At 54.6% G+C, this 25,221-nt stretch overlaps 3 protein-coding genes and 1 long non-coding RNA gene across 16 annotated transcripts in view; 3 read left to right on the forward strand and 1 right to left on the reverse strand.

Moving 5' to 3' along the window:
* Positions 1-7,458, forward strand: part of Mybpc2 (myosin binding protein C2) — a 23,350-nt gene extending 15,892 nt beyond the window's left edge. Inside the window, exons 17-28 of the mRNA XM_052164282.1 lie at positions 162-321; positions 416-520; positions 910-1,098; positions 1,666-1,800; positions 2,351-2,518; positions 2,652-2,740; positions 3,192-3,387; positions 3,720-3,859; positions 4,026-4,185; positions 4,291-4,427; positions 5,620-5,806; positions 7,342-7,458. Of these exons, the coding sequence (XP_052020242.1) occupies positions 162-321; positions 416-520; positions 910-1,098; positions 1,666-1,800; positions 2,351-2,518; positions 2,652-2,740; positions 3,192-3,387; positions 3,720-3,859; positions 4,026-4,185; positions 4,291-4,427; positions 5,620-5,806; positions 7,342-7,352 (1,677 nt within the window). The 3' untranslated portion in view covers positions 7,353-7,458. The remainder of the gene's footprint in view (positions 1-161; positions 322-415; positions 521-909; positions 1,099-1,665; positions 1,801-2,350; positions 2,519-2,651; positions 2,741-3,191; positions 3,388-3,719; positions 3,860-4,025; positions 4,186-4,290; positions 4,428-5,619; positions 5,807-7,341) is intronic.
* Garin5a (golgi associated RAB2 interactor 5A) lies at positions 7,449-13,906 on the reverse strand. Of its 6 annotated transcripts, none has more exons than XM_052164300.1 (5): positions 13,638-13,903; positions 13,334-13,452; positions 12,576-12,706; positions 9,012-9,340; positions 7,449-8,281 (listed from the first exon to the last, which is right to left on the reverse strand). In XM_052164300.1, the coding sequence occupies exons 1-5, from the start codon at positions 13,681-13,683 to the stop codon at positions 8,145-8,147; spliced, it is 762 nt and encodes a 253-aa protein (XP_052020260.1). In that variant the 5' UTR covers positions 13,684-13,903; the 3' UTR covers positions 7,449-8,144. The 6 variants fall into 6 exon arrangements, with proteins under 6 accessions (XP_052020260.1, XP_052020255.1, XP_052020274.1 ...); XM_052164314.1 differs by having other exon boundaries at positions 8,144-8,281; positions 9,070-9,340; positions 13,638-13,901; XM_052164295.1 differs by having other exon boundaries at positions 13,334-13,906.
* Positions 10,792-11,743, forward strand: LOC127670060 (uncharacterized). 7 transcript variants are annotated; one of them, XR_007974463.1, is made up of 4 exons: positions 10,792-10,850; positions 10,897-10,949; positions 11,410-11,455; positions 11,639-11,743. It is a non-coding gene; the product is annotated as an uncharacterized LOC127670060 (long non-coding RNA). The 7 variants fall into 7 exon arrangements; XR_007974464.1 differs by lacking the exon at positions 11,410-11,455 and adding an exon at positions 11,456-11,501; XR_007974466.1 differs by lacking the exons at positions 11,410-11,455; positions 11,639-11,743 and adding an exon at positions 11,548-11,608.
* Positions 13,907-13,933: 27 nt separating the features above from the next.
* Positions 13,934-20,484, forward strand: Emc10 (ER membrane protein complex subunit 10). 2 transcript variants are annotated; one of them, XM_052164330.1, is made up of 8 exons: positions 13,934-14,119; positions 15,553-15,625; positions 17,290-17,399; positions 17,917-18,021; positions 18,259-18,440; positions 18,532-18,625; positions 19,308-19,394; positions 19,584-19,679. In XM_052164330.1, exons 1-7 carry the CDS (start codon positions 13,976-13,978, stop codon positions 19,392-19,394), a joined length of 795 nt encoding a protein of 264 aa, XP_052020290.1. In that variant the 5' UTR covers positions 13,934-13,975; the 3' UTR covers positions 19,584-19,679. The 2 variants fall into 2 exon arrangements, with proteins under 2 accessions (XP_052020290.1, XP_052020288.1); XM_052164328.1 differs by lacking the exon at positions 19,308-19,394 and having other exon boundaries at positions 19,584-20,484.
* The last annotated feature ends 4,737 nt before the right edge of the window (positions 20,485-25,221 follow it).

Here is a 25,221-nt window from a genome sequence, read left to right on the forward strand (position 1 = left end):
ACATGTGTGTTGGGCAGAAGGGTGTGGAGGAGGAAAGTCGGGGTGAGTCCAGAACTCACATACGTGTGGCCACAGAGAAGCCACTGCAAGACCTTGAGGCATCGAGGCAGGCGTGGTCTGGGCAAGCCATGCGAGCCCAGCTGCTGGCTGGCTGTGTGCAGGTGTTCACAGCCACAGAAGGCAGGACGCGCATTGAGCAGAGGCCGGACTGCAGCAGCTTTGTGATCGAGAGTGCGGAGAGGTCAGACGAAGGGCGCTACACCATCAAAGTCACCAATCCTGTGGGCGAGGACGTGGCTTCCATTTTCCTGAGGGTTGTGGGTAAGCAGGGGCGTAAGGGGGTAAAGCATGAGATGGCTCTCCGCGGCCTCCAGGATTGCTTCTGACTCTCATTGTCCCTCACCCCCCCCCCCAGATGTTCCTGACCCTCCAGAGGCTGTCCGCATCACCTCGGTTGGAGAAGATTGGGCCATTCTGGTCTGGGAGCCGCCCAAGTATGATGGAGGACAGCCAGTGACTGGTTAGCATCACATACCAGTGTCCCCGTGACTCCTGTGTTCCCTGGCCCCTGACCCTCCCTCCTGAGTTTAATCCTCCCAGGGATTAAAGGCATGCGCCACCATCGCCTATCCCTTTGTCACTTATTGATCGATCCTATTCATCTTTCCTGGGATTCATTATTCCCCAGTGACTTGGAAAGAAGTCTCATTTTGCTTTCATAGTCTGGGGATTTCTGCAACCCTGGCTTCTTGATTCCCAAAGCCATGTGTGGTAGCGCAGAAAGCTCTGAGATGCTAAGAGTCAACTTGATGGGGGTCATGTGGTCCTTCCTATGTGATCCTGCCTGTCCCAACTGTGACTCTAGACCTCACCAGGATGCCCCAAACCCTTCTGCTTGGGGGACCACAGGATACTTGATGGAGCGGAAGAAGAAAGGCTCCCAGCGCTGGATGAAGCTCAACTTCGAGGTCTTCACTGACACGACCTATGAGTCCACAAAGATGATCGAGGGTGTCCTCTATGAGATGCGAGTCTTTGCTGTCAACGCCATTGGTGTCTCTCAGCCCAGCATGAACACCAAGCCCTTCATGCCCATCGGTAGGACGGCCTCTCTGTCCCCACCTGCTCTTCCCACACATTCTGCCCTACATTCGTTCCCATGCCTGGCCTTTGATCCACAGAGCTTGGAACTCCTGTGTGTGTGTGTGTGTGACTGAAGATGGAACCCTGGACCTTGCATAAAACCCCAGCCTCTCACTGGGGGGATTCTAGACATGGTAGACATGGGCTCTACCACTGAGCCGTATCCCGAGCTCCTTACTGGTGGATTCTAGGCAGGCATTTTTTTTTAAATGACTCTGAGGAGCATTTTTTTTTTTTAAAGTCTTTTTGAAATATGTCCTGTATAGTAGTAGCTGGTCTTGAACTTGATATGTAGACCAAGCTGGCCTTGAATTTAGAGATCCACCAACTTCTGCCTCCCCTGATTTTTGCCCTTTCTTGCTCACGGACCTTTGGTCCACCACACGGATACCATTTCTAGTCTCTGCCCCCTGCCTGCTCTTTTGGACTTCTGATCCTTCATCGGCTCCTGGCCTTCTCTCTCTCTCTCTCTCTCTCTCTCTCTCTCTCTCTCTCTGTCTCTCTCTCTCTCTCTCTCTGCAGCCCCGACGAGTGCACCGCAGCACCTTACAGTGGAGGATGTGACAGACACCACCACCACACTTAAGTGGAGGCCTCCCGATCGGATTGGCGCTGGCGGCATTGACGGCTATCTGGTGGAGTACTGCCTGGAGGACTGTGAGTGCTGCTTGGCCCTAGCTTTGGGGCTGGCATGGGGCTGGCACGGTGCCTGGGCTAGGCTGGACCCCTCAGGCTGGGTGGCCTCCCTCCCTCTGCCCACCTCCACGCAGCAGTGGCTCCCTGCTGTCTGCTCCTCCTCCTCATGTAGGGAAGAGATAATATGGCCCCCATTAGCTTCTTTGCCCGCCTCTTCCCAGCCTTCCTTTCTTCATTCCCCAGCTTGCCCCATCTTTTCCCAGCATTCCTTTCTTCATTCCCCATTCCACCCCCTACCTCTCCCATCTTTGCACCATTTCATTCTTGAGGTGTGTGACGTCAAATATCTTAGCCTACTTGGGCCCCTAGATTCCTCCTCCTTGAAGTGGGGGTTATAGTGCTGAGGCAGCTGTGCTGCCCTTGCGTGGTGGGGTGGTCCTCCCTGCCATCCGTCCTCAGGCAGGGGCTGTTACCACTGAGGCTGTGCTCGCTCACGGTACTGGGGCTATTTACTGGGGGCAGTGCAGAGGACCCGAGGCGGCCGCGGTCCACACGTGCCTCCTTTCTCCAGCTGAGGAGTGGATCCCGGCTAACAAGGAGCCAGTGGAACGGTGTGGCTTCACTGTCAAGGATCTCCCAACGGGAGCCAGGATCCTCTTCCGGGTTGTTGGGGTCAACATTGCGGGGCGCAGTGAACCAGCCACCCTCGTTCAGCCGGTCACTATCAGGGAGATTGTTGGTGAGTGACACTCAGTCCCTGACGCAGCTCTCCTGAGGCTCTACTCAGTGTCCTCCAAACTAGGGTCCCCCAGATGACGTCATCCCCACCCAGTGGTTCCCAGCCCAACACGAACCCTCGTTTACACCCTTAGAGCAACCTAAGATCCGCCTCCCTCGCCATCTTCGTCAGACTTATATCCGAAAAGTTGGGGAGGCCCTCAACCTCGTCATCCCCTTTCAGGTACTTGAGCCGGGATCAGTGTTGGGCTGGGCTTGAGTTACCGACAGGGCCAGGGCCAGGGCCAGAGCTGGGGTCAAGGTAGGGTTGGATCTGGGATCAGGGTCAAGGCCAGGTTTGGAGCTGGGGTTGGGGCTAGAGATAGGGTCAGAGCTCCGGGGCTAGAGATAGGGTCAGAGCTGGAGCTGGGTGCAGGGCCATGGACAGGGTCAGATTCAGGGCTAGTACCACTGTTTGTGTTAAGATCAGAGCCAGGGTCAGGGCAGGGATCAAGGTCGGGGTTAGAGCGGGGATCAGAGTGGAGCTCAGAGATAGGGCTGGGGTCAAACAGCGCCATGGCCAGTTTGGTGGGGATCAGGGCCTGGACTAGGGTCAAGTCCAGGAAATTGTCAGGCCTAGGGGCAGTGATGTAGGCCCTCTGAGCCCATTCACCTGACTTGATTCCCTCCGCCAGGGCAAGCCCCGGCCTCAGGTGGTGTGGACCAAGGGCGGGGCTCCCTTGGATACCTCCCGTGTGAATGTGCGGACTAGTGACTTCGACACAGTGTTCTTCGTGCGCCAGGCGGCCCGCTCCGACTCCGGAGAGTATGAGCTGAGTGTGCAGATTGAGAACATGAAGGACACTGCCACCATCCGCATCCGGGTCGTGGGTGCGAGGAGGCGGGAGCCCGGGGTGGGGGTGGCAGAGGGATGTTTGAAGCAGGAAGGGTGAAAGGTGAGGCAGGAAGGGCTCAGTTGGTACTGTGCTTGCCTAGGGCCCGTCCCAGCACTTGATAAACAAGGTGTGGTGGTGTTCGTCTATAATCTCAGCACTCAGGTAGCAATGGGAAGACCAGTAGTTTAATCCTGGGATATATAATGCGTTTGAGATCAGCCTGGGCTACTGACAAAAAGAAAAGGAAAAACTCTGGAAAGGAAGGGAGGGGCAAAGCTAGGCCGTAGGGCCTCTCGGATGGTCTGTAACCCCCAGCTCTCCTTCCAGAAAAAGCCGGGCCAGCAGAGAATGTAATAGTGAAGGAGGTGTGGGGCACAAATGCTCTGGTGGAGTGGCAGCCGCCCAAGGACAACGGGAACAGTGAGATCACAGGCTACTTTGTCCAGAAGGCTGACAAAAAAACCATGGTGAGGGGTCAGAGGGGCCTTGAGGGGCTAGTGGCCTTGACAGAGCAGAGCTGAGCTATTTCACAGCTGGGAAACTGAGGCTAGGAGACTGGGTGACTGTGAGTCTGTACCCATGTGTGTCCTCCACACACCTGCCTGTCCTGCTCCCTACTTGTCCCTGTTCCAGGAGTGGTTCAATGTCTATGAGCACAATCGCCACACCAGCTGCACGGTGTCTGACCTCATTGTGGGTAATGAGTACTACTTCCGCATCTTCAGCGAGAACATCTGTGGTCTCAGTGACTCACCAGGTGTCTCCAAGAACACAGCTCGAATCCTCAAGACAGGTACAGGTGCAGCTGCCGGGCCTTTAGCTGCAGCTCCCGGCTGTTGGCCCCTGGCTAATGTTGGGGTGGGACTCACCTACTTTATGGGTGTGTCTCATTCTCCAGGAATCACCTTAAAACCACTGGAGTACAAGGAGCATGATTTCCGGACGGCCCCCAAGTTCCTGACCCCCCTGATGGACCGGGTAGTGGTGGCAGGATATGCCGCAGCTCTCAACTGTGCCGTCAGAGGCCACCCCAAGGTGCCAGGGAGGGGTCTGGAGAGACCCTCAGCAGCACGTGGCTCCAGACCCACCACACCAGCAGTTCCTCCCTGCAGTCTCCTCAGGCAGAGGCCAAGTCTCAGACAATTCTGAACTTCCTGCCTCTTGACTGCCAGGCCCAGTTCATCCATGAGGCCCATCTTTCCTGTCCTGTTTGGAGACAGTATCATTCCCTGAGAAATGTCAGGGAGTTGGGGGGGGACACATCTATACCTGTACAGTTCCCTGAGGTTTTCCTGAGCTACCCAGACAGGATTTCATTCTTTTCTCTAAAAATACCCTAAAATTTTGTTTGTATGTGAACTTTATGTGTGCAGTACTCCTGTACGCCAAAAGAGGGCGTTGGATTCCCTGGTGATTAAATTATAGGCAGTTGTGAGCTGCCGCGCGGGTGCTGAGACCTGAACCCATATCCTCTGGAAAGCAGCAAGCACTTTTAACTGCTGAGCCGTTTCTCTAGGCCCCATCCTCTTTTCTTTAAATAAGGGTTCATGTAGTCTAGGATGGCCTGCCTTAAACTCAAGATTCTTGTGCCTCCATGTCCTGAGCCCTGGGATTATAGTGCATCAGGCCTGGGTATACTCATTCATTCATTCATAAACCCATCCACCATGTCATTTAGCTCTTACCCAATCTACTCAGTTTTCTCAGCTCATTCATTCATTCCATTTGATGAATCACATGATTCATTCCACAAATATTTTCCTGAACTTCATTTGTGCTTCACAAATGGGACAGAAGTTCCTTTGTGTTGGAGGAAGAATGACATTGGTCTCACAATGTCACATCTCACAAATGATACAAAACCAAGATGGTGATAAGCATGAGAGAAATATAGACAGGTCTGAGACAGTAAAGGAGGCGTCCCTGGTCAGGACGCAGCTGGCAAGGGAAGGATGGGGCAGGTAGGAATTGCAGGGTTGGGAGAGGAGCAGACAGTCCCAGGGCCCTGGGTGGGAAGCCCATCATCTGGTCTGTCCCAGAAGGAGCAGCGCCTGGAGCCCAGGGGAGGAAAGGTGGGAGGGGATAAGGGAGTAGTGGCAGCCGACTGGGGTCCTTATTCTGAGGACAAGAAGTCCTCTGTCACCTCTGTGTACCCATCCAGGTAGTGGCATGGTTTCTCTGCAGGACATCCCTCTAAATCAACTTTCTCTCCGGTCCCCTTCCCTAGCCGAAGGTGGTATGGATGAAGAACAAGATGGAAATCCATGAAGACCCCAAATTCCTCATAACCAACTACCAGGGCATCCTGACGCTGAACATCCGCCGGCCTTCGCCCTTTGATGCTGGGACCTATTCCTGCCGCGCCTTCAACGAACTGGGGGAGGCCCTGGCTGAATGCAAACTGGACGTCCGAGGTGAGGAGAGAACGGTCCCACACTGACCGACCCTAATCCAGGGCCCCAGGCAAACCTACCTAGGTGCCCCAGGCAAGAAGGCGATGCAGGTCGTGCAAAGGCCCTGGGGTTGAGAGACCAGTTCTAGCTGAGCCCCACCTGCAACCCCTCCTCTGGCAAGCCTCCTCCTGTCCTTTGCCCCTGGACTTATTTTGCCCTGGGACCCCAGGGTAACTCTCAACCAGAGTTGAGATGGCACTCCCCTACTTCTCAGATCCCCACCATCACCACAGTTGCTCCAACCCGGAATTCAGTGCCTTGGTCTTGGTAGGACCACAGTGGCCACATTTGTCCCTTCTCTTGGCCTCTGGCATATGCTGAGCCATCTTCCAAGACAACTCTTCCTCATATCCTTTGCTGGATGCAACCACGAGACATTGCTGGAGGTGGCAGATCAGGTGTCCCAGAGTCCATATTAGCACCTGCTTGATCTGGAGACACTTGACAATGCTCAAGTCCTGGTCCTGTGACAGCTTAGCAGACCGGGCCTTCAGCCCCTCAGGAAGGCCCACTGGCTGCATTCTGGATTCAGGCTGATGCCCCCCTCTTCTGCGGTCTTCTTGTGGGTGACTAAGTCAGCTCAGAAGCATGCTCACGGCAGACTCCCGCTGACTTCCGACAGCTGGAAGTTTCTCTGAGCATCCCCACTTGGGATTTAAACTGAGTTTAAAGTGTCTAGGGCGTGGTGCACATCTGTCATTCCAGCACCCAAGAATGCTCAAGCTGAACTAGGATGAGTTTGAAACCAATGTATGCTCCAGAGTGAATTCTAAGTCAGCCTGAGTTACATAGGATGGTCTTGTCAAAACATTATAAGATGAAAAACCAAGCGCTGGAGAGATGGCTTGGTGGGTAAGAGCACCGGCTGCTCTTCCAGAGCCCTGAGTTCAGTTCCCAGGACTCCATGGTGGCTCACAACCATTGGTAACACCAGTTCCGGGGGCTCCAAAGCTCCCTTCAGACCACATGCACATATGCATATGAACACAAGCAGGCAAATGCACACACAAAATAACTGATTATATTTTAAAACAAAAGGAAACCCAGGCACGGCAGAGCGCAACTGTAGCTGTAGTTCTCAGGCGCCTGAGACATCAAGGGGCTCCACCTCATGGGATTTGGATGCCACGAGACCCGTTCTCATTCTGTGGGTCTGGAGAAGAGCTGTGGGGACAGTGCTTGTCTAGCACAAAGCCTGGCTCCACCCCAGCACTCTAAACCAGCCCTAGTGGTGGATGACTGTCATCCCAGCACTGGGGAGGCGGAAGCAGGAGGACCAGGAGTTCAAGGACATCCTCAGCTACACATCTGAGTTCAAGGATAGCCTGGGCTACATGCAGCTCTGCTGAGGGAGGGAGATATGACCATGACTACACTGGTGTTTGCTGACTGCCGCTAGATAGGAACTCTCTTTCTCCCTCTGCTGGGGGATTTTTGGGTAGAGACATGGTGCAGCCATCTTACCCTGCCTTACCCACCTCTCATTTCTCCTGCAGTGCCACAGTGACAGCTCATCACCTGTTAAATAAGTCATGAGAACCTGGACACCAGTGCAGCAACCCTTGGGATGGCAGTCATCTTTTTAGAATAACCATTGTGATAAAGTACTGTTGCTCAAATTATCATGTGTCTATCCTTCCAGAGTCTGTAGTTCTTGTCCCCTTGTGGGTGGGGTTAGTCACTCTTGGGGTAAGGGACAGCTACCATGACAAGGTAGCCTTAAAGATCAAATCTCATTGAGGTTGCCATCTTGGAAGATGGTGTCTGCTGAGGGAACTTCTTGCCGTGGCATTTTCAAGGGTCAAAGGTGAAGCTCATGCCCCATGACCTAAACTCTCTTGAACATTACCTACACAGAAGAGGAGACAGGCCTGTCACCACCCACAAAGGACAGCACATCCACACTGACCAAGACAGGTCTGGGTACAGCTGCCATTTTAGCTGAGGCAGAGGTAGAAAGGCCAGAGACATCTTGGGCAATTCAATGATACTACTGCATTAAAGTAAAAAGTGAAAAGAGGTCTTGGGGACTCAGTGGTGGAGCCCCTGTCTAGACCACAGAGTGAGGGGATCGATCTGGTGTGGCTTAGTGTGGGGTGCTTCCTTAGAACGTGGAGGCTTGAGATTTCACCTCCAGCAGAGGGAAAGAAAGGAAGCCAATTGGAAAACCCTTGCATACCAAGGCGCCAAGGCATAGAAGGCTAGAGGAAGTCCTGGAGGCAGCCTGTGGCCTCTGTGACTGTGACATAAAGGACCAGGGCTTGGGTGTTGGTTCTTAAGAGCCTGATCTTTATTAAGTTTAAAAATCCATCTCTCTGGCTCTGAGCTGAGCTGGCTTCATTTCTGGTCCTTTGGTGATCTGGAAGGATCTTGTCTGAATCAGAGCCCCCAGAGTTCTGAGACCTGTGGGTCGAGCCTGGCCTCTGTGGCTTGAAACTGAGAAGAGTGTACATCTGAGAGCTTGACCAGTGTGAGGGGCTGGGTTTGAGATGGGTGGGCCCGTGGGTGTCCTGGGAACAAGCCTCACCTTCCACAGCTGTCCTCTCCTGTTCCCCTTTTAGGGAACTAGGCACGAATGGCCACGTGTAACCCACCCCTTCAGTGAGGAGGCTTTTCTCCCTAGAACCCACTTGGTGCCAAGCAGAGGCTGGGAGAGGGCTGTGTGCTTTGAGGGCACCTGGGCTAGCAATACCAGCCACACAGCCCCTAGTCTGCTGCAGACCCACCCTATAGCCTTCTCCTTAGAACCCATAAGATGATGGCAGAAGGGAGGAGTTCCTCTCTCAGGCCTAGAGATCCAGGACTAGTTTTCCTTCCTCAGACCCAGGGGTTGGGGCCCCAGCCCTCCTCCCTCAGACCCAGGTATCCAGGATCCAGCCTTCCTCCCTCAGACCCAGGTATCCAGGATCCAGCCCTCCTCCCTCAGACCCAGGTATCCAGGATCCAGCCCTCCTCCCTCAGACCCAGGTATCCAGGATCCAGCCCTCCTCCCTCAGACCCAGGTATCCAGGATCCAGCCTTCCTCCCTCAGACCCAGGTATCCAGGATCCAGCCTTCCTCCCTCAGACCCAGGGGTCCAGGATCCAGCCTTCCTCCCTCAGACCCGGGGGTCCAGGATCCAGCCTTCCTCCCTCAGACCCAGGGGTCCAGGCCCCAGCAGGCCTACCTGGTCCCTTTCCATCCTTCCTGGCCCAACATCCCTGGGCTCGAGGTCCCGCCCTCACCTCCGGGGGCTGCAATTGCCCCTCCTCGACCTCATCCTCATCCTCATCCTCCTCAGGCACAGTGTCCTCGTGCGTGAAGGGCACTGCGCAGGTGGGCGAGTGGAATCGCAGGCGGTAGAGCAGCCGCACCCAGCGGCCAAACTCACAGTCGCGGGTCTCCGGCGGAGCGCGCAGCTGCAGGTAGAAGGCACGGCCTGTTCGGAACTTCACCTTGAGCTGCTGGCGGCTCACGTCATGCACAAACAACTGCACAAATTGCAAGGGAAACAGCCTGAAGAGAGAAGGGGGAGGCTCAGTCAGGGTCTTGTGTTTCTAGTCCCGTCGCCATCTGCTGCAGACTCCCACTGGTTGGACTGTGTGTTGAGTGTGGTGGCAGCTACCAGACCCCTGCCTCAACCTCCTCTCTCATCCTGGTCCTGTCTTATCACCAGTTCCTCACAGCTATACCTTCTGGTTGTACCTCAAATCCCTATATCTTCACCTGAGCCCCATGCCTAGTTTGGCCTGATCAAGTCAAGGCTGGGTCTTCACTGCAGACCAGAGCTCCTCTGCATGGGAGAAGGGGGACACTGTGGACCAGAGCTCCTCTGCGAGGAGAAAGGGGGACAGAGGGGTCTCCCCTGGCCTGTTTATAATCTTGATCGTTCTATGCGACAGTTTTCCATCTACCCTGTTGACTTCACCAGTGGCTCCTTGGATTCTGAACTCTAGGCTGATTATGTTGTTTTTCCTGATATGGTTAACCACTGGAAGGTTGCTTATACAATATTTGAATAAATAAACTGCTCACACTTTCAGCTACATTCAAGGCCCAACAAAGGAAAGGGAGATACAGTCCAGAGAGAGTAACCTGGCTCAGGCCACACAGCAAGGGGTGGAAACAAAACCCGTATCTGTATCTGGGGTTTGTTAGCTACAGTGAGGGGTCTCCACACCGCCTCTGGCCTGGTTCTACTGCTCCTAGGTCCTGATGTCTCCAACCTCTATTCCCGTGCACACACATGCACATAACACATGCCTTCTGCTTTGTGGTGTCCCTTACTGGACAGTGGATTTTCCTGAAATGTAACAGTTCTTGATAACATTTATAAACTGCTCACGCCGTGCACATGCGCTTCAGGAAGGGCTCTCCCATCACCATGTGTTCCAGAGGAGGGGAGTGAGGTGCAGAAAAAGGACAATGAAGGCAGGATTGATTCTAAGCTCTGGGATCAAGAACGTTCCAGCCACAGGGGAGTCACGCTGACTCAGCCTGGTTCCAGGAACCTGTAGTAGTGCTGGGGCTAACTGCTAACAGGGTTTGTTTTGTTGACAAGTACTCAGTAGCCAGGCTGGCCTAGAGCTAGTTGTTCTGAGTCTGATCCTCCTGTCTTGACCTTCTGAGTCTTGGGTTTACAGTTCTGAAAGTTTTGTACCGCTTTGTCGGCTGCAGGCAGGCAAGGACTGGGTCAGAGATCCAGGTTTGCATTTAACAAAGCCTGTTGCTGGAAACTGAGTAATGTTCTCCACGTAGGGAAGGAGACAATCGGGGGAATTCAGGCATTTTTTTTTCTTTCAGCTTTCTTTTCTGAGACAAGGTCTCATGTAGCCCTGGCTGACTGGAGTTGTAGTTCAGGCTGGACTTAAAACTCAAGAGCTTTGCCTGACTCTGCCTCCCAAGGGCTATGATTAAACATGTGAACCAGCTAAAGGCCTTCTATTCTTTCCTTCCTCCCTCCCTTTCTTGCATGTGGAGGTCATAGGTCAGTGATCTGCATGTGTATGTGCACTTGCATGTGGCGGTCATAGGTCAGTGATCTGCATGTGTATGTGCACTTGCATGTGGAGGTCATAGGTCAGTGATCTGCATGTGTATGTGCACTTGCATGTGGCGGTCATAGGTCAGTGATCTGCATGTATATGTGCACTTGCATGTGGCGGTCATAGGTCAGTGATCTGCATGTGTATGTGCACTTGCATGTGGCGGTCATGGGTCAGTGATCTGCATGTGTATGTGCACTTGCATGTGGCGGTCATGGGTCAGTGATCTGCATGTGTATGTGCACTTGCATGTGGCGGTCATGGGTCAGTGATCTGCATGTGTATGTGCACTTGCATGTGGAGGTCATGGGTCAGTGATCTGCATGTGTATGTGCACTTGCATGTGGCGGTCATGGGTCAGTGATCTGCATGTGTATGTGCACTTGCATGTGGCGGTCATGGGTCAGTGATCTGCATGTGTATGTGCACTTGCATGTGGCGGTCATGGGTCAGTGATCTGCATGTGTATGTGCACTTGCATGTGGCGGTCATAGGTCAGTGATCTGCATGTGTATGTGCACTTGCACGTGGCGGTCATAGGTCAGTGATCTGCATGTGTATGTGCACTTGCACGTGGCGGTCATAGGTCAGTGATCTGCATGTGTATGTGCACTTGCACGTGGCGGTCATAGGTCAGTGATCTGCATGTGTATGTGCACTTGCACGTGGTGGTCATAGGTCAGTGATCTGCATGTGTATGTGCACTTGCATGTGGAGGTCATAGGTCAGTGATCTGCATGTGATGTGCACTTGCATGTGGCGGTCATAGGTCAGTGATCTGCATGTGTATGTGCACTTGCATGTGGCGGTCATAGGTGAATGCCAAGGGTCTTCCTTCCTCTACCACTGTCCCACCTCAGTTTTGGAGAGCGTTTTCGCCTTAACCTGGAGCCAAATGACTGGACAGACTGGCTGAGCAGCGCACTCCCAGCTCCCAGGATCAGCCTCTCTCTCTCCCAACACTGGGATTACCAGGGGACTTGGATTTTTATATAGCTGTTGGGGATTCAAACTCAGATCCTCATGCTTGCCCTGCAGACACTCTACTGACTGGGTCTCTCTCTCTCTCTCTCTCTCTCTCTCACACACACACACACACACAGGTTGCCACCATTATAACTCACTTTAGCCTTGAATTTGTAATCCCCCTGCTTCAGCTTCTCAAGTTGTGGGATGACAGGTCTGTACTATGAGGCTCGGCCTTTTCCTATTTTCTCCCTGTCTCTCATGATAGGATGAGAAGGGATTCAGGTCTCCAAAAATCCCAGCGTGTGTGCATGTACTGTACGTGAGTAAGTGTTTTCTGTGTGCAGCTGAGGCAGGGCAAGGCCTAGGCTGGGGAAAGGGATGGTCTGTGTGAGCTTTGTACTTGGTGGTACTGATTCTCACAAGGTTTCAGTGAGAGGAGCAGAGCAGAGCAGTGGCCTGGGAGGAGCTCAGGTTCCAGTCCTGACTGAGGGGCTCTGGCCGTGGGCTGTCTTTGAGCCTTACTATCTCTCTCTGGGGCAGAGGAGGACCTGTCACCATCCTGACCCAGTGATCACTGAGGACTGTCCTCCCTCATCTAGTCTGACTCCTGACCTCTGTGAAGTGCCCTGTCATTTTTCTTAGTGGAGAGGTCTGGTAGTGCTCTTGGTCCCTGGAGCCTGGGTGGCAAAATGGCGGCAGGGAGGTTGGAGGAAGTTGGGACTTTGAGGGGCAGTCACCCGAGCAGCTGCAGGTGTCCGTTCTCCTTGTCAGGGCCGGCCAGCAGCAGCAGGTCTGGCAGCTCCAGGGCAGGGCTAGAGGCTGCCACCCCCATAGTGACCTTGTTGGCGACTTCTCCAAACCGGGTCACCTGGGGCCAGAGGTTAGAGGCACGATAGATGGAGAACAGAATTCAACAAGGATGTGATGGGTGTCGGGAGTCATGACAGAGTGGAAGGTCATGAACTAGGGGAGATGAAGAGTAGATTAAGGGCTGGGAATGTGGCTCAGTTATCCCCCAGTGCGGGGGTTGGGGGGGAAGGTTTGGGGGTGTGACTAAGGGGTAGAGCCCCTGCCTAATATGGGTGAAGCTCAGGTTACCACCCACATTACCACTAAAAAGAAAAAAGCTGGCAGTGGTGGCGCACGCCTGTAATCCCAGCACTCTGGGAGGCCGAGGCAGGCGGAGTTCTGAGTTCGAGGCCAGCCTGGTCTACAGAGTGAGTTCCAGGACAGCCAGGACTATACAGAGAAACTCTGTCTCGAAAAAAACCAAAATCCACAAAAACCAAAATAACAAACAAACAAAAAAACCCAAAAAGTTGTGGGCCAGAGATTTTTAGGATTAAAGGACAAGAACCATATGTGTGTACAGTCAAGGAGACTGAGACAAAGGACTCTGAAGACACAAAGAGCCCCGGGGCTCAGAGGTCATGCGGAGCACTTGGAGTGAGGGGGGCTCCGTGCATCGAGGGGTCGGAAGTCCGGGGCTCCACACCTGCACGAAGTTGCTTTCAAAGATGGGGAAGTCGCGCAGCTGGTCGAACTCGCCGCTCAGGAGGTGGCGCTGGAGGCGCCCAGGGCGGCACGGGGCGTAGGCTGGAGCCAGGGGGCGGTCTGCAGGGGCGAAGGGCTGGCATCCACCCCAGGATGCCAGGTACGAGTACTCTGACCGAGGGCGCACGCGGGGCAGCGGCCTCCGCATGGCGGGCCCCATGCCTTCCCCGGCTCCCTCTCTAGGACCAACCCCTCCGGGAGGAACTCCTTTCATCATCTTCCATCCCCCTCCGACCGGGTCTCACCTGCTCCGCCGCCGGGGGCCGGCTTAAGATCTCGCCCGCCCTTCATCGCCACGCCCCGGCCCTTGGTAGGAACGCCGGGTGCAGCCAGGGACAGACAGATAAAGGGTGGGGCCTAGAACTTGTGACTTTACAATGGGGGGGGGCAGCGTTCCGTGACGTCACGAACGTCACCTCTCTTCCCAGGTGGTGTCACCGGGAACCTGTGAGCCCTAGAGACCCGGATGGAGAAATGGCTGTCTCAACTGCGGTAGCCGGCGAACGGGAGCTAGTGCGCAGGCGCGGCGTGCGGCGCAGGCGCAGGAGCCTCAGGATGAGCTCTCAGTTCCGTCGCGTGCTGTATGGCGCTCGGCTCTTCTCAGCGCTTCGGTATGGCGGCCGCGGGTGCCGAGGTGACCCGACTGCTAGTGCTCTTGCTGATGGCAGCCGCGGCTCCTAGCAGAGCCCGAGGCAGCGGCTGCCGGGTCGGGTCCTCCGCGCGCGGGGTGAGTGCTAGTGGCCGGGGGCGGCCTCCGTGGGCTCTAGAGGGGCCCTTCATGAATATTCATGAGAGGAAGTGGTTTGCTCGGAACCTGGGCTGCGTCGTCGGGTGGTGGTGCTAGCCAGCCTATCACCTCAGTGCGTGCTCAGGAGGCTGAGGCAGGAGGATCAAGGAGTTTGAGGCTAGCTTGAACTGTTTGAGATTGTCTCAAAAATACAAAAAAATGGGGGTGTGATGGTGCACGCTTTCAGTACTCCTGTTGGGAAGGCAGAGACAGGTGGATTTCTGAGTTCGAGGCCAGCCTAGTGCAAAGGGAGTTGTAGGTCAGCCAGGCCTACACAGTGAGACCCTGATTCAATAAGTAAATAATAAAGATATGGCAAAGAAGCAGCGCTCAAGTGCTAGGGGTGGAGTCACGTTCCTGAATATGCATGGGGAACCCAGGTCCTTCAGGAGCCCAGAGTGTTGTAGGAGCTTCTCCTACCTGGGTAGGAGAAGCTTGAAATCAAGACATCTAAGGCATAGGCCTGGGCGTGGGGTGCAATCCTGACATCCTAGGTGTGCAAGGTCACCCTGGGCTGTCTAAGGTCCTGTTTCAAAAAACAAAACAAAAAAGACAAACATAAAAACAAAAATAGGGTACTGGAGAAACAGGGGTCAAGAGAACTGACTGCTTTTCTGGAGTACCTGGGTTGGATTTCCAGCACCTACCTGGAGGCTCACAACTTCAGTTCCTGGGGATTGGACACTCTTCTGGCTTACCAGGCACCAGGCGTCTACACGGGGCACATACATAGATGCAGCAATCACCTCTACACAAAATTTAAAAAATGAAAAACCACAAAAAAATTTAAGTTGATGGTGGTGGTGCATATCTGTAATCCCAAGCACTCAGCAGACGTAGGCAGGAGGATCGTTTGGGCCTAGATCAGCGTGGGAGTGGTTTAGTGAGACTCTGTTTCAGAACATGGGGGAAAAAGTGTAGGATCTAGGATGTACTAGAGAGAAGTGGACTTCCTGACGGTGTGAGTGGTCAGGGTATTAACATGTGCAAAGGAAGCCAGTGCCTGTGAGCTCATGACTGAAAATCTTGACAGTGACCAAGGGAGCAGAGCAAGGTGGCACTTTCCTGTAATCGCAGCACTAGGAGGTGGGGCAGAATTGTGAATTAGAGGCTAGCTTGGGCTATGCACTGAGACTCTCAAAAACAAACCTGGGCATTGGACACGAGAGTATCAGCTTGTAGGGTTTTTTTGTGCTATGGAAATCGACTATGTGAATATTCATGAGGGCAGACCTGGGGAAAGCACCTGTGACTGGATGTGAGCATGAAGTTAAGGCTTGTCCGTCAGTCTGTCATTCTGTCCTGGGGCCAGTGGAGTCTGCCCTGTCTGGAGCGTGACTGGTTCTTACTTGGGATCCTTGTCTCCCCTGCAGACTGGGGCTGATGGCCGTGAAGCGGAGGCCTGTGGCACTGTGGCATTGCTGCTGGAGCACTCATTTGAGATTGGTGAGATGCCTGTGTCTTTAGCCTTCCACATATCCTTTGGTGGAGAGGACTGAGATAGGAGAAGATAGGAGATAGGAGATAGAAGTTCTCTTTAGATGCCCCATACCTGTGGCTTCAAGGTTTCAAGGGTTTAGTGCCAGGCATGCCCAGGGCCTGGACTGCATTTCTGTTAATGAAAATTATAAACATACACATATATGCATATACTAGTATATACACATACATCACATGTATGTACATACATACACATGTATGTTTGCACATCTATATGCACATATGTATTCACATATACATTGCACATAATAAATAAGTGCATTTATAAATAATTTATTAAACTATTAAAATAATTATACATGTAATAAATAATAAATAAATAAATTTAATTTATGTGTGATGGCTAAAGAAACTATTTTATGCCAGGCAGCCATCTTGGTACCCACTAGCCATTTGTCACTGGTTCTAGTGCCTGGAAGATAGGTTCTTAGTGACTCCCACCCAAAAATGTATAGCTGTGACCATCTTCTTATTATGATATGGTTAGTTGGAGTTTTTTTCTGGCTCTTATAACTTGCTTACACAGATGCTCAAAGACTGCTTTGAGTTGCCTCACCTTGGCAGAACAGAACAGTTTTTGCCTACTTGTGTAGTATCGTAGGTCCTCTTGTGGTTTTCACCTTTAAAATTTAATTTTCTTTCACAGTTCCAGTTACATCATAGTAGGGGAATCAAATCAGGAACTTCAGACAGCTGGTTATATCACATCCTAGTCCAGAGCAGAGAGAACTAATGCACACAGCCTCCTCTATTACACTTAATATAATTCAGGGCCCAAACCTAGGGCTGCAGCCATCCACAGTGGGTGGGCCTTCCTACCTCAGTGAATGTGAGCAAGACACTCACCCGCAGATATGCCCTTAACCCAGCCTGACCTGGACATCCCTCACTGAAACTCTTCTAGTGATTCTACATTGTGTCAGGTCGGCAATTAGAACTAGCCATCCGGGCCCTGACTACTCTTCCTCATGTGGCCAGCTGTCAGTCTAGACAGGATCTCCCACCATAATCTGTATTGCTAACTTGTATTTAATTTCTCTTAGAGAAGTTAAATACAAGTTAACATAACATGTACACACCTGGACACATGCATGTGTATACATACACATGCATATATGTGCACACACATATACATACATGCACACAAGAGTAGATAACCTGCATGTCTCTGTGTATATAGTTATTTCCTTCTTGCCCCCAGATCTGTAGGAGCAACCCAGTGAGCTGAAGAAGGAATGTCTGGACAGGTTTCTGTAGCCTCTGACGAGTGTCCTGCCTCCGCTCCCCAGATAGCCCTAGTTAGCCTTGTGAGGCAGTGGTGGGAGCATCGGCCCATTTTGCTGCAGAGGAAAGAGGTCTGGGGCAGCACCACAAGACCCCCTCTTTCAGGGAAGGCTGAGCTGGGCCAGCATCGGCCTGGCTAAAGGGGTTGTGAGCTTTGCTGTCAGAGCAGGCTAACCCGTAGTTTTGCCCACAGCTCCTTAATAGAGTCAGGCACGGTGACAGATAGGCCTGGGTTGTGCAGTACCTAATAGCAAACAGGTAGGTGAGCCGCCGCCTGTCACCCAGATGGGGCAGGCCGTGCTGTAGACGAGCCCAGCCCCCCACAGGTGATGGAGCCAACTTCCAGAAGCGCGGCTCACTGCTCTGGAACCAGCAAGATGGCACCTTGTCGGCGACACAGCGACAGCTCAGTGAGGAGGAGCGGGCCCGACTCCGGGTGAGCCCCCTGCAGCGCCCAGACCAGCTGTCATTAGACAGCAGGCTCCTTTCCAGTGTCAGCCTTGCCTGGGGTGGGCTCTGTCCTTGTTTCCACCAGAAGCTGCTGTGTTGCAGTTTTACTTCTTTCCAGTGTGAGGGTGTCAGGGAAGCTCGCTTTGCGGTAGTGGCCCTGTGCCTGGATGCCTTCTGTGTGCAGAAAGGTGGCAGGAGACTTGCTGTCTGCCTCTGCCTGCCTAGCTGCCCCACAGGCAACTCGTGTAGCACCTGGGTGTCAGCTTGCTTGGGGCGGGGACAGGTGTGGCTGATGCACACTGTTGCTGATGCGGTTGCTGAGGTCCTAGGTGGCTTCTCCACTGGGGATAGGGCAGCCCAGATGACTCAGCCTCACTTGGTAGATAGGCCAACCCTGTGGGAAGCATTCTGGGCAGTGCTGTGAGGACAAGGCTAGGGGAGCAATCTCCTGACTAGCCTGGTGGACTGGCACTCCAGTTCATGGGACTCTGTGTAACCTGCAGGATGTGGCTGCCGTCAATGGCCTCTACAGGGTCCGGGTCCCAAGGCGGCCTGGGACACTTGATGGTTCAGAAGCTGGCGGCCATGTGTCTTCATTTGTCCCTGCGGTAAGTCACTGATGAGGACTGCCTGCGTCCTCATTACGGGCTGCCTCAGTGTCCCCAGCCGTCTGGAGCCCTTCCTGTAGGGCCCTGAGGAACTTGAACTGCCGCAGTGGGTGATGGTCGGGGACCTGGAGATGGGGTGGGGTTCTGGAGAATGCCTGTGCACTCATGGGGGAACGCAGCAGAACCTGGGAGCTCTCTGACCACCCGCGACCACCCACACCCACCCATCTCCCACAGTGCTCCCTGGTGGAGTCGCACCTCTCGGACCAGCTGACCTTGCATGTGGATGTGGCCGGCAACGTGGTGGGCCTGTCAGTGGTGGTGCACCCCGGGGGCTGCCGCGGCTCTGAGGTGGAAGATGAGGACCTGGAGCTGTTCAATACATCAGTTCAGCTGCGGCCTCCCAGCACTGCTCCAGGGTGAGAGCTGGAGGGAGACCGGGCAGGCGGCTGCTTCAGGCGCCCAGGTGCCCCGGCTCCGCCCTCACCTTGTCTTCCCTCCCATGTTTAGCCCCGAGACTGCGGCCTTCATTGAGCGCCTGGAGATGGAGCAGGCCCAGAAGGCCAAGAACCCTCAGGAACAGAAGTCTTTCTTTGCCAAATACGTGAGTATGGCCCGCTGACCCCTGAGGTGGCCGGTGTCTGCTGGGGGGCTGAGGGCAGCGGACCCCACCTGAGGAGTGGTCCAGAGCTAGGTGGCTCTGGAAGCCCCACAGCCTGGGCTGGGCAGGGAATCTGCAGGTACAGGCGTCCCAGGCCTGCTGGGAGCAGAGCCCTGTGGAAGGTAGCTGGGCGGGGCAGGAAAGCTCTACTGTATGCAGGAGGGCCAGGAGGGCCAGAGGGAAGGGAGCCCCGAGTTCAGAGAGGTAGGGAGCCCAGGGCCTGGGAGCAGGCGGCCCTGGAGTGGGTGCAGGGGGAGGTGTGGAGGAGCCCGGGATGGCAGCCTGCCAGCCCTAGGTGTCTAATGGCCAGGCTTCCTGAGTGGGGCTGGGGGGTGGAGGGGGAGTCCCTCCTGAGGAGCCGGCCACAGGGAGCCCTCCATCCCTCGAGGCTGGAGACTGGTGCCAGCCCCACAAGGTGAGCACCCGGCAAGGCCAGCGGGGCTCCAGGCAGAGGCGGGTGGGGGTTGAGGCCGTGGACCCTGAGCCGACTTTCCCCTAGGGGCCTCAGAGGCCCCCCAGTTCAGGAACTGAGGTCTGGCAAGCCTCAGCCCTTGCACCTCTGCACTCACCTGAGGGCCGGCCCCTCCCATGGCCAGGCCGCTGACCTGCCTCCCTCCCTCCTCAGTGGCACCTCATCCTGGGGGGGGCCGTGTTGCTCACAGCCCTGCGTCCTGCTGCCCCAGGGCCAGCGCCAGCGCCAGCGGAGGCCTAAGTGAGGACCCAGTCCCCTGCCCGCCTTGCCCTCTGCCCGTGCCCTCCTGCCCCTCCTGTCCCCTGCCCTGGCCCTGCCTGTAGTGACTAGGGGACCCAGCCCTCCCCTCTGTGGCCCTGGCCTGGGCCAGCCTCATCACTCACCTCCCTCCCTCTCTGCCTGTCTCTTTGTCCGTCTGTCTGCCTGCAGTGGATGTACATCATTCCAGTCGTGCTTTTCCTCATGATGTCGGGAGCGCCGGACGCCGGGGGCCAGGGCGGCGGTGGGGGCGGGGGCAACAGCCGGTGAGCAGCTGTGCCACCCAGAGCCTCCCAGAGCCTCTTGCCGTTGGCCAGCCCAAGAAGGAGTCCTGTCCCTCGTCTCCCCATTGCATGACTATGGGAGGCGGTCCCTTCCCATGAGCCGTCTGGCCTTCCTGTGAGTCAGTCCCTCGTTCTGTCCCTGAGCCACTCTGTTGCTGTTGACTGAGAGCTTGGGTGTGCTTCCCTGTAGCCAGCTCAGGGCTTCCCTGGGCACTACAGCTGTGTCCCACCATGTGGCACTGTATCCCTCTGTCTGTTAAACACCCAGCAACCACCCCTGCCCCACCCCACCCCACCCCACCCCACCCCACCCCACCCTACACTTTGGGAACTTGCCACGCTCTCTCCAGCCTCCGTGCCTTTGCCCTGCAGGCCCCATGCACCCCTCGCTGTCAGCCTTAGGCTCTTTGCCCAGGATCTGTGGAGAGGCCTCTGCTGGTAGTGGCTCGGTGGCCTCCAGCCCACTCTCCATGTGGCCTGCTGTCTTCTTTGCCCCCTCTCTGGTGCCCAGAACACCATGGTGACTTCCACCACTATCCTTTCTGTGTCTGGCTGTCCCAGCCTGGGTCGGTCACCAGCAGAGGGTTGTGGATCTCCACGTTAGTCTGTCTTCTGTGAGTGCACACTAGTGACTTGTGTGCAGGTTCTGAGAGCCGGCTTTGCGCTCGCTGCTCGACAGCGGCTGGCATGGCTGTGCTCTTGCACATGCGTGGCCATGGGCACGGGGATTGCTGTGGGGCCTCAGCCGTGTTGCGTGGCTGTTGATTAAACTGTCCCCTAAACAGCCACTCTTCAGCTCGCTTCCTGCCTTCTGTGCTCGGAACAGTCCTGGGTTGCGGCTGCCGTTCACCTGGTTTGTGTCTGAGTGGCTTTCTTAGGGCATGTTCCCGAGGGATGCCTGGGCGGATGAAGGTTTCCGGGAGCAAGGACGCCTTCCGAACTGGAGGCGGAGGCTGCTTCCCGACCCCTGACAAAGTTCTTCGTCCCCTTCCCGGCACATCCACACTTGCTGGTGCGGCAGCTGGGCAGGCTCCTCCCGTACCCCTCGTCCTCCCGTGCTCCTTGTCCTCACGCGGGGATTGTGCTGGGGCCTCATGGTGGTGCATCAGCTATAACCCCAGCATTCTAGTTGATGCCTGGAAGTAGCCACAAAGGAGTGACTTCAAGGCTAGCCTGAGCTACACAGCAAGGCCCTGTCTTAGAACCATTGATTCATTCGGTAGAGTGCTTGCCTCACGTGCACGAAGCTGTGGGTTCTGTCCCCAGCAGTGCATAAGCCACCTGTGCTTGGCGGCACATGCTCATGATCAACACTCTGGGGGGTTCGGTTAGGAGGATCAGAAGTTCATGGTATTGTTTGGCTATTTAGCAAGTTTGAGACTAGCCTGGGCTATGTGAGACTCCTGTCTCAAATCAAAGAAGAAAACCAAAGCCGAGGCTGTCCTCTGCCTTTTGGACCTGCCTGTGGCCAGTTTCCTCAGGAACGCCTGCCTGTGTGGCCTGGAGTTCCAGTCACGTCTGTGGTGGAGATGCAGTGCCTGACAGAAGCCGCTCAAGGGAGGAGGGGCTGGCTGGCTCCTGGGCTCAGAGGCCGTGCCTCATCCCCTCGGGGCTAGACTGACAGGCCTGCGTAGGTCATGCAAGCCAAAGTGGGATGGAGGCTGCTCGTGTGGGGAGACAGGAAGCTGAGGGAAACAGTCTGGTCGGGCAGCACCAGTCAAGGCCCACCCTTCAGGTCTGCTTTCTCCAGCTGGGTTCCAGAGCTCAGAGCGGCAGCTGGGACGTGAGCATGCTGCGGGTGTTTCAGGACACAGTGCTCCAGTCCTGTGAAAGCCTCCTGAGGCCTCCCCAGAAGGCCACCCTCAGGCGTGAGCTTTGGCAGTCGGTGGCCAGGGAAAGGGCAGAAGTCACCTGTGTCACCTGTCCAGCTGGCGCCTCAGGCAGGCCTGCCATCTCGGCATTAGCTCACAGTGGGCATTCGCTCGTGTTGCCCCTTCTGGAGCCCCGTGCCCTCAGTGTCCCTTGGTGATGCGGCTGCTCAGACCCCTCCATGCCATAGTGGGGCACAACCTTGGCCCCGGGGGGGTTGGCTAGTTTCCAACCCCTTGCTATCCGTGAAGGTTGACTTAGTAACTTCCGTGGTGAGCAGGAGGATGACAGCCGAGGAGGCCGGACCTCCTGTCCCACTCTGCCACCTCTTTCTTGATTCCCACAGAGACCCAGACTGACTGGAAGTTCACTGATCTGAGCCCTTGGTCTAATTTTGGGTGCCACTCTCTGGGCTGGGGTGTGGTCTGGTGGTTAGATGCTTGCCCACCGTGTGTAAGGAAGGTCCTGAGTTCCATTTCCAGCACTGCCAAGCAATCCAGAATATTAAAGAACTAAAAAAAAAAAAAAAAAAAAAAAAAACTAATAGGAATTAATGAATAGGTTGCTCTCAAGGCTCGAGAAACAGACAGTAAAGATGAGTGAATGCCCGCCCATAGGTTGACAGGCAAGGGAGGCCTGGGGTGTGGCTCAGGCAGAGTGCCTGCCCATTACCCAGGAGGCCCTGGGGTCAAACAGAAAAGCTTAGACTGAGATTCTGCCCCACCCAGCTAGCTAAGACAAGTGCTGGCGAGGGCGCCTGTGATGTTGAACACTTAGGGTCTCAAGAAATTGGTGATGGGCCTTCCACACCAGCTAGGCTAACCCGCCTCTTCACCCACGGGCGTTTCCTTGAAGGCCTGGCAGTCAGATTCCACAGAGGAGCTCCTGCACCCATCTCTGCAGACCGTGGACGCGCCCTCTGTGTCCAGTGACAGAGAAGTGGACGAGGGAAACATACACAACAGAGTTGTTCTCAGCTGTAAAGAATGAACCCTTCTTTACAGGAAAATGGGTGCCACGAGACAATCGCGTACACGAATTAAGCCTGGCTGAGATCCTGTGCAGCCTCTCATTTGGGGTTCCTAGATTTTATAGGGATGATCAGGAGTGAAACTATCCAGAAGGGCCAAGACTAGCAGGAGGGGGAGGGGAGACGGGTGTGTGTGTGTGGGGGGGGGATGTGCTCCCATACAGCTCCGTGTTTAGGGCTGCCGGGCACAGCCAGTGAAGGTGCCTTCCACGATGGCGTGTGTGTGTGTGTGTGTGTGTGTGTAATCATTTAAAGCAGTGTACATATTTTGGGATTTTTTTTTTTTTTTGAAAGTCTGACAGATCTTGCCAGCGGTCACCTGCAGAGCCATTTCCACATCCCAGAGCCTGGCTTTCCTCCCTCTTCAGGCTGATCTCAGCCAGGGCTCCTGTGTTTCAGCTTCTGACTATCTGTCCCCCTGCGGCCTGTCCCACTTAAACTAATTCTTGTTGGTCCCTGGAGAGCTCGCTGTCCAGGGTGCCCAGGATGCGGGTGCAGTAGCTCCACACGAAGCTTTCCGGGCTCTCTGCTCCCTGCTGCATCCCTGCAGGATGGTTTTGTGAAAGCCTGTAGCTTTGCAGCCAGTCATCGATGGGTCTCTGTTCTGCTTACCTGGTGTTGCAGGAGCCCTGTGCACCTGCGTTGTTTCCTTACCACGTCTGCAGGACGCTTGGCCAGATGACTGGCTGAGATGTGAGCTTGCGTGTGCACATGTGCACGCCCGCTCGTGCCGTGGGCTGCCTCAGCCACACTCCCTCCAGTGGCCGCGGCTGCCTTGCTTCCCTGACAGTCCCTAGGTCCTCCAGACTGCAGCCTCATCTGCCACCCAGCTCCCCGCGCAGTGACTTCTGTATCATTTTAGAAATGCTGCCACTGGTCCAGCCTTTGCTCCAGACCCCACCCTGCTGTCTCTGCCGTTCCAGGCTGCTGTAGAGGTGGCCCTGTGGCAGGAGACCCACCCGGAGCTTCTGCCCCCCTCGGCTATGGACTTCAGTCAAGCTTCTCCCTGCGTTCCCACCCAGGGCATCTTCCCCCGCTGTCCATCCCACCGTGGGCTGACCATAGCTGTCCTCGTTGCAGCCCTCGTGGCTTCTAGGACCTCCAGGGCAACGTCCCAGCCCACCTTGCCCTGGCCTGGCATTCGATGCCCATAGTTGGTGCAGCAGACGCCCCATCCCTCCCACTTCTTGGCTCCAGCCCAGCCCTTGGTCCTCCCTCCTGGACCCTCCCTAGCTTGCAGCCTCAGGCATAAGATGATGGCAGCTGGGCTTGGGCTGCCCCTCATCCCTTCCCCATGCAGGTACCCTTCTCTGTCCCCCAGAAAGCTGCGTCTTCCTGCCTTCCAGCCTCAGGCTGGCACTCAGCCTGTCCTTAGCTACGACACTGCTGCCCACTGTAGCTCCCGAAGTTCTGGAGGCTTCTTACCCTGGGGAAACATTCTGACAAGAACAGGGGCCATTCTTGGGCTTCTAGCTGCTTCCCCACGGTCCTGGCTTGTTTTGTCAACTTGACAGAAGCTACAATCATCTGAAAGCAGGGAACCTCATTGAGAAAATGCCAGCGGCATTTTATTTTATTTTATTTTATTTTATTTTATTTTATTTTGAGATTGGGGTTCTCTGTATTTCTAGCTATCTTGGAACTCACTCTCTAAACCAAGCTGGCTTCCAATTCAGAGTCCTCCTGCCTCTGCTTCCCAAGTGTAGGGATTAAAGTCTGCAGCACCACTACCTAGCTTTTTTCTTTCTTTCTTTCTTTCTTTCTTTCTTTCTTTCTTTCTTTCTTTCTTTCTTTCTTTCTTTCTTTCTTTCTTTCTTTCTTTCTTTCTTTCTTTCTTTCTTTCTTTCTTTCTTTCTTTCTTTCTTTCTTTCTTTCTTTCTTTCTAGTTTTTTGTTTTTTGTTTTTGTTTTTTTGAGACAGGGTTTCTCTGTATAGCCCTGGCTGTCCTAGAACTCAGTCTGTAGGTCTGTAGATCAGGCTGGCCTCGAACTCAGAAATCCGCCTGCCTCTGCCTCGCAGAGTGCTGGGGTTACAGGCGTGCGCCACCACCACCCAGCTCTGGCGCATTTTCTTAATGATCGATATGGGACGGCCCGGCCCAGCCTGTGGTTCAGTTTCTAGGCAGGTGGTCCTGGGTTCTATGAGAAAGCAGGCTCAGCAAGCCACGACCGGCACATCAGTAAGCAACACCCTTCTTTCTTCTTTTTTCTTTTTTCTTTTTTTAAGATTTATTTTATTTATATGAGTATGCTGAAGCTGTCTAAAGACACATCAGAAGAGGGCATCAGATTTCATTACAGAGGGTTGTCAGCCACCATGTGGTTGCTGGGAATTGAACTCAGGACCTTAGGAAGAGCAGACAGTGCTTTTAACGGCTGAGCCATCTCTCCATAGAAGCAGCACCTTCTATGCCCTCTGCATCAGCTCCTGCCTCCAGAGGCCTGCCCTGTGTGAGTTCCTGCGCTGACTTCCTTTAGTAGTCAACTACAGAGCTGAAGTGTAAGCCGAGTAAACCCCTTCCTCTCAACTGACTTTTGGTCATGGAGTTTTATCACGGTGATAGAAACCCTAAGGGAAACACCCACTGTGGCTTGCACCCACCTTCCATTTTGCAGCATGTTTGCAT

The sequence above is a fragment of the Apodemus sylvaticus genome, chromosome 1 (genome assembly GCF_947179515.1).
Source record: "Apodemus sylvaticus chromosome 1, mApoSyl1.1, whole genome shotgun sequence".
Taxonomy (NCBI): Eukaryota; Metazoa; Chordata; class Mammalia; order Rodentia; family Muridae; genus Apodemus; species Apodemus sylvaticus.